Raw genomic sequence first — 12,673 nt, 5'->3', positions numbered from 1 at the left:
TTACAGATTATATCTTGAAAGAATGATGTATCTTTTGAGGCTATCCACAAATCGATCCATTTTTTGGCATCATGATAAAGAAGTGAAGCAGTGCTCAGATAGGTCAGGACACATATGTCGGAGCAAGTAGCAATCAGAAGGGGCACGGTCTGGCTAATAGGTTGAGTGGGTAAGCGTTTCCCGTTTTAATGTTTCCAATGATGTTGTCGCTAGATTTATAACATGCGGTCGGGTGTTGACATGCTGAAGAATGTTTTGCCTTTGCCGGCCATTTTTTCGCGCAATACTCGGTTCAAACGCATCAATTGTAGTCGATTTCAATCCCATTGACGGTTTCATCGAGTAATGTATGCAAATTCTCGTGTTAAATTTTTTTGGCTACCCAGAATATTCTTTGTCTTCGGTATCAAAATAATCACTTTTAAAACATCGAAACCAGTATTCACATGTTGAAATCGATGGAGCATGGTTACCATAAACTTCGCAGAGCATTCAATGACTGATGTTAATACACAGTAACGCCATCTATTGTAAATCTTTTAAAAATAATTTATAGACCTGATACATCTATTAAATACCATATTGCCAAGAAATAGATTGGCATAAATAGAAAAAAAAATCTTCATAATACAATATAAAGTTTATGTATATCTGAAACGGGATTACAGAAAACTCCTTTTCCATGCTAAAATCGCATTGTTAAAAAAAGTTCACCTGAATTTTTCTAATTCGTATTCCTTTCACTTGACATGTTTTTATTTCACATCACGTAGTCAACTATTCAATCGAGGGTTAAGGGTTTTTAAACCCTGTTATTGTATAAAAAGAGAAATGGGACAGATAAGTAGAAAATCACGGTTCATATCAATCGTGTATGATGTTGGTAAAATAAGTTAAAATGTTAAAAGATAAAAAACTAACGTCTAGGGTGTTCGAAATCTAATGGACTATATGAAGTTATACTATAAATAGTCGGGTATAGAGAGTCTCGTATAAAATTTAAGTTTTATGTAGGGGCTTTACGATGTCAAGAAGCAAACACGATCCTATTTTGTTTTTACGATGTGCAGCGTAAAATTTATTAAATTTAATAGGATATCATTAAAGTGAGAGCTTTTATGTAAATACTTAATAAATTTAAAAACAAATATTGTTTTTTTTTAAATGATGATATAGTTCAGTATTACTAATGAATAATCGGGCTACTAAACTCCATAGAAAATTCCTTGATATAACATATTTAAGAGTTGAATATCTTTTAATTAACTTTTAACATAATTCATCGTAAAACAATCCTTAATTGATGATTGCTGCAACTTCTGGTCCCATAGGGATTTCAATTCATTATAACGGTTCAAGTTATCTTCAGTTAATATAAAGTATGTTAAGTTGTTGAATAAGTTCGCCGGTTTGCAAGTTTGTCCGCAAGTTTGAAGTTTTTCAAATGAGACGAATTATATAAATTCTACTCATTTCTCCCTGAAATCGTATTAGATATAAAGTTATTCGTTTAAGATGCAACAATCTGCACATTTAGAGACGCAGATTACAAAGCTTCAGACATGTCTGTGAAATGTGAACGAATTGTTCACAGAACTCTGGAGAAGTCGGCTTTTTGGATAGAAGATGTAGCGAAGAAGAGCAAATGTACTAAGATCATAGAACGTTCTAAGTAAGTAAGTAAAACATTATTTTAAGTTCTGTGGCACCGATGGCATTGTATTGGTTCAGAACTAGACATTCCCCCCGAGAGTTGGATATGCATTGTTGATGATGAATAGTTTTTCTTCAGTTAATTACTCTAGTACCAGGTTTTTGTTGATTTAGTAAAAGGATTTTTTGTTATGGATTATTTCCAGAGTAGCAAATGTACAAAGACAGAATAGTATTGTAAACCGCATCAAAATTTTTAATATCCGGTTTATTTATCAGATTTAAATTTCGCTGGCTCATGTTTCATAAACCTCCAATAATTAATTCATGAAAACGATAAAGCAACAACAGATGAAATATATCTCGAAAAACAGCTTAATGATGAATCCTATTTCATTTTAGCAATAGTAGCTGGTGCCTCAATGTTCCTGCAATATTTAATTTTAATTTTTTCATTTGATCTGATTTTTCAATATATTACCAAATGAAGATATAAATTTGCTTTGTTACTCTACTATGATATCAATTTTACGATTGACGAGCATAAAATTATAGGAATGAAAATAATATCATTATGAAAATGTATTTTATCGGCTTCAAAGTATATATAAATAGGAGCAATACATGACAAGGTTTGATATAATTCTTCATATACTTTCTTTGAGAAACTGAAGGTACATTTAGTTTTAATATCAGAGAAAGTTATCTGGATCAATGACCAATCTGTAAGACAAGATCACTGACAAGACATTTGATCACTTATAATGTATTATTTCATGAGAACTAAATTCAAAAATGTATTTTATTGATAAAGAGTTTTATGATTACATTAATTGTAAACCTAATATCAGTTAAAATGCTTGAAAATCCCTCTGTCAATTGGTTAAGTCTCACATTTTCAAGCATCAACTTCTTAATTTTGTTGATATTTTCTTGGTTGATAGTCGTCAAAAATGAACCAGGAAAGTATCTAAGCTTCATCTTCTTTGAATGTTTTTTACCTTCATATGTCGTTAGTTTTAATATTTCACAGATTTATTTATAACATAGGGTAATATAATAATATCGCGAAATCCACAAGGCAGATGGCACTCTAATAGCCATTCGAGGATATTTATTATTTTAACTTTCTGTTGTGAACACCTGTTAAATAAATATTTTGTTGCAAATATTTCATTGTTTCTTAAACAGTAGCCGCCATGCAGACACGATAAGTTACATTTCACATAGGCCGGCGAAGTTACTGAACAACTTAATATACTTTATATCAAGTGAAGATAACCTGAACAGTTATAATGATTGAAATGTTAGTGGTAGAATGAATAGTTAAATTTTCTTTGTGCTGAAACCAAATAATTTAGGGCCTCGATCGATTTTTGAAATAAAATCGGATTTTTCTAGGTAAACAATTTTTAATATCTCTATCCCTAAACATTCCTTAGATTGCGAATGCGTTATATTATTGTATTTTTCTTTATGTTATGCAAACAAGAAAAATGGCTTCCAGTACAGGAAATGAGCGATAACAAACGACAAGTGTCTAGGTAGCAGAAATGAAATGAACCAATCACATTCTTCCGGTCTCAGCTTGGAGATCCAAACAAACCAATAAAATGATTATGAAAAGCATAGTCATCTAGTTTGTGAATGCCGCAATATAATTCTCCAAGGTCATCTATAAAGTTAAGTCTCTATTTACTATTAATACTAATCTCCAGTCTAAATAGTTTCGGTATAAAAAGTAACTAAAAATTGAACCGAAATTGATTTATTATAAGAAGTAGTCAGTTCGCTAAAAGTCGCTAAAAGTATCACAAAAATTAAAAAAAAGGATCCCAAATTATTAAAATATTGTTTTTCTTGAATGGAAATGTTTCAAACAAAAATTCCATGGATCAAATACCTCATTAAATGAATCATTTATTTGTTACTCTTTTTCTTTTAAGCTTGAAAATCTCTATAAAAGTCTAGGAAAGTTTTACGGTTTGCCTTTACGATGCCATAAGGTAAATAAGCTTTACACCATTTTTATTGCTATAGCGTAAAATTTATTAAAATCCGTTCGGATGCTACAAAAATCATCCACAATGTTAAAAATCAAATAGATTGATATAATCTATATTCAAATTTTGATTAAGAAACATAATTAGTGCAAGATAAAGGGTTTCATGTGTTGTAATTTGCTTACCTGGTATACTAGTTCCTAAAGCGACAAAAACTATGGCCGTGACGCCATCGCGGATCCCCAGAGTTGCACCAAAATGAGATGCTACGTCTCCTATAACTGCCGTTACTAATCCTATACAGAAAATCGACACCACAAAGCACAAATATCCCTTAAATATACCTGTAACATAAAACACAATATTAATAATCAAACAAAAATATAATATATTATATATATGGTAATAACAAAATGACCAAAGAATATAAATATTAGAATTATATAAGAAATAATGAGAATTTCTAAACATTTTCAACTTCTATTTTATTTGAGATTGGTTCTCCAATTGTTAGATTGATCGAATTATTTGAGGAAAACCCTTTGATTTATTAGCTCTTTCAATTCGACCTTTACGTTTTAAATAATAGCCTGTATCGAATCGGAAAATGTTCCAGCAGTTGGAATTAAATGTTACAATAAATATTTTATTGCATTCCTTATTATTATATTTCGCAATATTGTCCATATGTTATATTCCATTTTTTTACACTTTGTTAGTTTGACTGTGGTTTAGAATGACTTCCCAGTTTACTTATTCTCTGTTTTTTTTTATATTGCATTGTAAATGGAATGTAATGTTGATTGTATCTCTTGATATATTCTTTTTTGAACTGGAGGGGGATAAAAGACTATGAGCACCTGACATATATATATATATATATATATATATATATATATATATATATATATATATATATATTACTAAGGTGATAAACCACCATTTTGGCAGTCGCAATTCTTCGCGAAATGGAGTAATAGAGGGTCTGAATAGTTTTCAATTCAATGTTATCCCATTCTTGTACTAAAATATCCGCTTCAATAGTGTTGGAAATAAAGATATTGTTCGGCCGCTCTTCTAGACATATCTCAGGCTTTTGACAAAGTATGGCATATGGGCTTGCAGGTTAAACTAAAGAAACTTCTCCCTCATCCGGACTATCAGTTATTAAAGTCGTATCTGACTGATAGACATTTTATTGCAAATCAAGGCGATCAACATACCGAATTAAACCACATATATTCAGTAGTTCCGCAAGGTAGTGTACTGGGTCCAGTACTGTATCTTCTGTATACGGCCGAACTGCCCACCACAAAAATAACTACTGTGGCAACATACGCAGACGACACAGCAATTTTAGCATCCCATGAAGATTCAGTCACAGCATCGATAAACCTACAAATCCACCTGGAGAAAATACAATTACGGTTGAAGACATGGCGCATTAAAGCCACTGAAACAATATCCACGCATGTAACGTTTACCCTGCGTAAAAGAACATGTCCACCAGTGAATATCAATCATCATCAACTCCCCCAAGCAGAGCATGTTAAATATCTTGGTATGCACTTAGATCGACGCCTAACCTGGAAGAAGCACATACTCTCTAAACGGAAACAACTTGGACTCAAATTATAGCAAATGTATTGGCTCATCGGGCGCAAATCCAAGTTATCATTAGTTAACAAGGTATTGCTGTATGAGTCTATATTCAAGCCCATTTGGTCATATGGAATCCAACTCTGGGGTACCATTAGCAAATCTAATATATGCATCATTCAACGGTTCCAAAATAAGGTGTTGCGTGCCATTGTTGATGCTCCATACTATATTTGAAATAAAGTGATACAACGTGATATTCCTCTAGAACCTATAACGAGTGCAATTCAACGTGTTTGTGTGAAGTACTTCGAAAGAGTGTCGGTGCATCCCAATGTACTCGCTAACCAGCTAAATACGCGATGTGGTAGTGAAGTGCGTAGACTAAAACGTTTACCTGATTACTGAATATATGTAGACTTTAGAATAAGCTTTAGAGTAAGACTAATTAATAATAAGATAATATTTTATACAGAAGATTGCTTAATGAAGTGATTTTCTACATGTCGTGTATATATAATATAAACATAAGAAGTACTTATTGCCAACAGGGCAGATTGTGGAATCACGAAAAGTAATAAAAAATTAGTGTTGGAAATGGATATATATTCTGCATTCTTTGCTCTAAACTCTCCAAAACGGTTCAATTACGTTGAGATCTGACGATTGTTCTGGCCAGGGGAAATGTTTCATGAGATCTGATGCTCCTCAAAACACGACAGTAAAAAACCTATACCTCTATGCCCATAAAATTTTCGATTGGCTGGAACTGCACATGCGCACTTGTTCTAATCTAGCCTGACAGTTTTCACAACTACGCGTCCCTTTCTATATACGCCTTGTTGTTTACCAGTTGTGGTTAGAAGTCATTCTATGTTAATTTTGTATTTACATTTTGCTGAGGTAAAATAGTTATTTCGTAGTCAAAATAAGCGGCAGATAATGCGAAAATAAGAGTATAAGGAATGAAATATTAGTAAAATATCATTTTATAACACTAATTTTGTAGATTGTTATGGAACAAAGGATATATTTTTATGTTAAATAATATGGAATTGAAGATTATAGTAAAGGTAAGAATGAAATATGGTCATGTATAAGTTTTTTGTCTATTTGTTATTATACTTATATCTTTTCGAGTTTTCAGATATTTCGAATCAATACAAATATGGCAAGAGAATCTTTAAACAAAGTATTAAAAACTATTGGGTTCGTTAGATGATACGGTAGAAAATTTGGTAAAATATTTGTAATAATGAGGGATCATAAGAGAGCAAAACGTACAAAAAAATAAGTATAAAATATATACACTTCAACAAAATTCAGGAAAATTTGAAATCAAACATTACAATAAAATATACAATGTAAACATAAATCAAATCTGCGAGAATAGTTGTAAAACTTTCTATTGTAAAGTGTCTATGATTTGTGTGTAGAGGTATGTCTGTAGCTGTAAACAGACCATACAAGCACCAATAACATTAAGTAATGCTATCATTCCATATAGCAACAACGCTAAATATCTCGGAATAAATCTAGATGCAAAACTTCGCTGGATGGAACATATAAAGAAGAAAAGGAAAGAACTGGAATTTAAATATAGGAAAATGTGCTGGCTAAATGGAAGAAAATCGCAATTATCAGTACATAATAAATTGCTATTATATAAGCAAATACTGAAACATATATGGACATACGGAGTTCAATTATGAGGATGTTCTGCAAAGAGTAACATAAATAAAATACAAATTTTTCAGAACAAAGTCCTGAGAGGTATTGTAGGCTCACTCGAATACTATAGGACTGGACTGATAACCTACATCGAGACCTTCAGATACCCACAGTCAGTCAAGAAATCAAGAGAATTGCAAGGGGGCATGAGGAAAGACTCCATTCTCATGATAATATTGAAATATTGCTGCTTTTGAATACTACCAGAACAGGACGTAGACTGAAAAGTATAAAACCGTTTGTTCATGTGTAGTGTTGTATACTGAGGTGCATATAATAAACATACAGCAGTAACATGTATAAATATTATTTCACCAGAGACTGAGATAGGGCCGATGGATCCTCCTAGTTATGTAATTATATTTAAATTATCATAAAGACAAATTGTAGAATAGACCGAAACGACAATGTAATAATCCACAATGTCCAAATCCATTTATTGCAAAAAAATATGCTAAATGATGTAATATTTCGACATTATTTATGTGCACCGAGGAGTTATATGAAATGAAAGAAATAAAAAATCACAAAACTTCAAATCCTATGTTGCTGCTAATTTTGACAATGAAATAATTATTTTACCTCAACAATATGTAAATACAAAATTAACCTAAAAATGACTTCTAACAACAACTGTCATAAACAACAAGACGTATCTATATAAGTCCTTTTCTATACGCGTAGTTATGAAAACTGTCAGACTAGATTAGAACAAGTGCGCATGTGTAGTTCTAGCCAATTGAAACTTGTATATGCATGGATGTATAGGTTTTTTTACTGTCATCTTTCCTCTAACCAATACTGAACTGTGTGAAAATGATTATTTTGTGTATGAACAAAATAATAATCTTTGTAAATTCCTGAGAACTTGTAGTATACATAATTATTTTAAGGTTAGCATTTTAGGAACTATAAGATTTAATCCATATGTATTAATAATTCAGATATTAATTAAACAATTAATTAATTTTAATTGTTATTTAATAAGATTAATTGTTTAACCTTCAAAATATAAAAAATGGGTTAATTTAAGATTTTGATTTTTAATTTCGTTAAAACTTTTCGATCTTATATATTAAATATTTTATTATAATTTTGTAATATCGTTGCATAAATAAGTTGCAAATATAAACTATACGATATACTGCATATATAAATATAATTCATTAAATTTGGAAATATTACCAGCTAAAATATAAACAAAAAATCATAAAATTTATTTAAATTTAAAAGTTAAATTGGTTCAAGTCAAACAATATTTGTTATTTTCACCTTACCAAACTCAACTTCACTTTACAACTGATCGAATGGTTCAGATAATCACAGATAATCAGCAACATAATAAAAATTTTAATTAATATGATATTCCAAGATTGAAAATCAGTTCATTTCATGACATGAATGAAATTAAACGCCTGAATAGAAACACGAGAGGAATTTCAAATATTTTTGGTTCGTATTTAGTGCACCACCGGAGCAATATATATCATACCATATTGAAGGCAGTTTATTTGAAAAGCACCGAGTCAACATAAAATCGTTTCTCAATATGTGTGTCCTGGAATATCTCACGTTCAAAATCAGACGCTTATATCAATATATGAATCGGTATATCGTAGCGTATTTCATTATGTAAGCTGTCAATTTTCCAAACGCATGCTGTTTTCTAATGAGATATGCTTTGTAGGGGAACGGGTGATATAGAACATGTTAAATTTAATTACCGAAATTATAATAAATCAACTAATTAGTAAAACCGACAAAGTGTTGAAATATCATGCCAGATCACAGCTACAACCGTGGTCTGATGGGGCATAGAAGGTTTATTAAGTTTTTGGTTCTAGGTAAAAATATTTCCAATATTTGGTACTACTATTTATTAATTTGAATTTGTGAAAAATTATAAACTCAAGCAATTATCTTAATATTTTTAACTGATATAAATCTAAAATTCTGTTTAATATATTATGTACTTCGAGTTACATATATATAGTTAATTCAAAACAGTAATGACACACGTGACCAATATATGTCTGTCAAAATTTTACAGTCAAACAATATTTTCCTTCTCATTTTATTCTATTTAAAAATAGATAGAATGCTGTTAGAGAAGTTTGAACATGTAACCGATAGAGTCTGCAAAAGTTGTCCGTCCCAAAACGTCTGCAAAATTCTTCAAAATATTATAGTTACGGGTTATAAACCGGCAAACGTTGTTAAGCGTTAAGCTTTGTTTTAATAAATTTGAAATCGCCGCAGTTTTTGTTGAAAATATTTTTTGTGCGTTGCAGCTGCACCGAATATTAGTACGGACACGGCCACTAAAATATCTCAAAAAATAAAAAACAAATCTCAATACAACAAAAAGAAACTCTGTTAATGCGAAATAGGTGACGAATCAAGATCAGCTTGATGTTTCAGAGATCAAATATACGAAATGTATAAAAACAGTAAGTAGTTTTTCAATCGAAACATAATTTAATATAATTATTTCAGAGAAAATTTTTAGTCTGGAAAGTATTCATAAAAATCCAAAAGATATACAGCTATCTGCGAGATGTAGAACAGCCGTTCATACATTGTTGGATAAGATTTAATAGGTATAAAGATATCCCATGAAGGGGTTTAATGGAATTTCCAGAGATTTCTTTTAAAAGAATGCAATTTTTAAAAACAAATAACAAAATCAAGGAAGTATTGTTAAATCAATTTATATATGTAAATGATACATGAATATTTCAGAATGGTACATTGGGTCGCTTATGGCAAGATGATAATAAACATAGTGTAAAGACAATAAAATATGATGGAAAAAGGTAAACTTTGGAATAACTATGGATTAGGTTTTGTTAGTCATAACATTTATTGAAAACTCATTGCAGACATATATATAGTTCTTCATGCTGGAAACAGGAATGGTTTTATTCCTGGTGCAGATTTAGTGTTTCTCTAAGTCCAAGGGCGACTACCATGGAGAAATGAACCATAACTTGTCTTTGCAGTAGTTTGAAAATCAGCTTTTAAAGAACTTGGACGAACCATTATTTATTGTTATGTAAAATTCACCATATCTATCATATATATAGAACACTGGTGGACAAAATCCCAACAAGTGCATCAAAAAAGGCTGTAATTAAGGAATGGCTTAATTAATGGAAGTACATAAAATAAGTTTCGAGGAAACCACGTTAAAGAATAAACTATTTCAAATTGTTACTCGGTAAACATAAGTGAAATATTTAATTGCATTTTATGTAATTTACTTTTTTTGAAATAAGCCTGAGAAAAGATACATGGTAGATCAGATCAGTCTTCCTCCCTATCAATTCATTTTTAATCCAATTGAGTTGATATGGGTTACTGCAAAGAATTATTACTGTAAATATTCAGGTCGAGAGGGATATTCAAACCAGAACTGTCCGGATTTAAAGAAAGAGGTGTTGTCGAAAATAGCCCTTCGATTTGTGTGAGTTCGATCAGACGCATTGACGAAGAAATTGATAAACGGTAGAATTTTGAGCACGTTTTTGATAGATTGGAAATAAACAGCTTGGTTATTAACGTGATTAGTGTTTCTGAAAGTTACAGTGATTGAGTAAAACTTTATGAATGTTGATTTATTATTCAATACTGACAATTACCAAGACAGGATGATGAAAGAGAAAACAACTAACGGTTTGAATTCAATTAATATACTTTAATTATAAGAAATTTTACTATAGAGTGTGAAAGCTTTATGAGCATGTGTATTACTGTTCAAAATATTTGGTTTTTGGTTGAACATTTGGTTAAAATGTATGAGAAGAGAAATAATAGTAACTATTTTACAGATATGGCAAATGCATTAATGAGAATGCAGTGATTTTAACGCAGTTTTATCAAGAAATATGTATACTGGTAGTAACAGGACAAACTAAAGAGAAATATAGTAATATCATAATAACTTTACAAGGATACATTGCATCGAAGGAAACAAGATCTAAGCGTAAAAGATAAATATGCTCTCTAATGAAAGTAAAATACATTACTCAGATATATAATTGTTAATTAGGTGGATTAGGCCTTCGTAGGATACCACTACATAAAAAATGCGCCTAGAACTCTACCTATACTAGCGTGGAACAAATTCAATGTATTTATAATAGAACAACTCTAAGCTATAAATTATTGTGGCTGTATTGTAGCTTAATTGTAATTTTAAGTTCTTCGATAATATATGCATTAGATGTACTATAATATTAAAATAAATTATAATACATAACGTTTTTGGTTGGTTATTTTATTTAGATTCGAATTTTTTTATATGCGAGAGCCAATATGTACTAAAACTCAGAGTTACTGCGGCAATATTGCGACATTCTGACAGGCCATGTATGCCACTACTGTTTTGAATAGACATATATTGTCTTTCTACGTGATTTCAAAGGTCGACTGCAGCCATTCGGATTCAAACACGACGAATTGTATTTTGGAAGCTTTGGTCCTTATAAAGGACTTCTTTTAACCTGTTACCTCTTTAAGTAGCTTATTACGGATTAGTCACTGTCAATTTACCTATTCCTTCCTAAAGAATCGACTTGAGGCCTCTGTCTCCCAATTGTGAGGAACCAATGCCAGATGTGAGGAACCAATGGGAGACATGTTTGGGGAAATGAAGAAATGTATTAACTGTCAGAAGAATTCATGACGTATCTTATTCATTGAAGCATGTGTTCTTGCCTCAAAACTGCCGAAGTTGCTTGGTCTTCTCAAAGAAATCGGTCTGTATTTTAAAGTCCAATTTTAACCTGCACATAGCTCTATCTTAGCGTAACTTTTATCTATACAAATGTTTATAATTTATTCATTTAAGGAAGTATACTGGGACCAACGCTTTATCTACTTTACACTTTTGATATACCACGAATGGAAAATATCACGATGGCTACATTTGCTGATGATACTGCTATTGTAGCTGTCGGAGACAATAGCGAAGAAGCCTCACGAAAATTACAACAGGCAAGTGACAATATAAATAATTGGACACAAGCTTGGAAAATAAGAATTAATAAAAGTAAATCTGTACATGTACAGTTCACCTATAAACAGACCGTACAAGCACCAATAACATTAAATAACACTATCATTCCATATAGCAACAACGCTAAATATCTCGGAATGAATCTTGATGCAAAACTTCGCTGGAAGGAACATATAAAGAAGAAAAGAACTGGAATTGGAATATAGAAAAATGTACTGGCTAATTGGAAGAAAATCACAATTATCAGTACATAATAAATTGCTATGATATAAGCTAATATTGAAACTTATATGGACATACGGAGTTCAATTATGGGGATGTTCTGCAAAGAGTAACATTAATAAAATACAAATTTTTCAGAAGAAAGTTTTTAGAGGTATTGTGGATACACCCAAATACTATAGGACTGATTACCTACATCGAGATCTTCAGATACCCACAGTCAGTTAAGAAATCAAGAGAATTGCAAGGAGGCATGAGGAAAGACCCCATTTTCATACTAGTATTGAAAAATTGCAACTTTTAGATACCACCAGAACATGACACAGACTCAAAAGGATCAAACCATCTGATCTTGAGTAGTGTTGTGTAGTGAGGTGCATATATTAAAAAATTCAGCAGTGACATGTGTAAACATTATTTCACCAGAGACTGAGATAGGGCCGAT

At 31.2% G+C, this 12,673-nt stretch overlaps 1 protein-coding gene across 2 annotated transcripts in view; it reads right to left on the bottom strand.

Annotated features, from left to right (window-relative positions):
* Calx (sodium/calcium exchanger 3) overlaps nucleotides 1-12,673 on the bottom strand; it is a 330,536-nt gene that overhangs the window by 46,822 nt on the left and 271,041 nt on the right. For both annotated transcript variants that reach the window (XM_076412607.1, XM_076412606.1), the window contains exon 5: nucleotides 3,842-4,000. In XM_076412607.1, the coding sequence (XP_076268722.1) occupies nucleotides 3,842-4,000 (159 nt within the window). The remainder of the gene's footprint in view (nucleotides 1-3,841; nucleotides 4,001-12,673) is intronic.

The sequence above is a fragment of the Rhynchophorus ferrugineus genome, unplaced genomic scaffold (genome assembly GCF_030347505.1).
Source record: "Rhynchophorus ferrugineus isolate W39M unplaced genomic scaffold, kcgeb_rfMv2 rfM8, whole genome shotgun sequence".
Classification (NCBI taxonomy): Eukaryota; Metazoa; Arthropoda; class Insecta; order Coleoptera; family Curculionidae; genus Rhynchophorus; species Rhynchophorus ferrugineus.
This window is presented reverse-complemented; position numbering and strand designations above follow the sequence as displayed.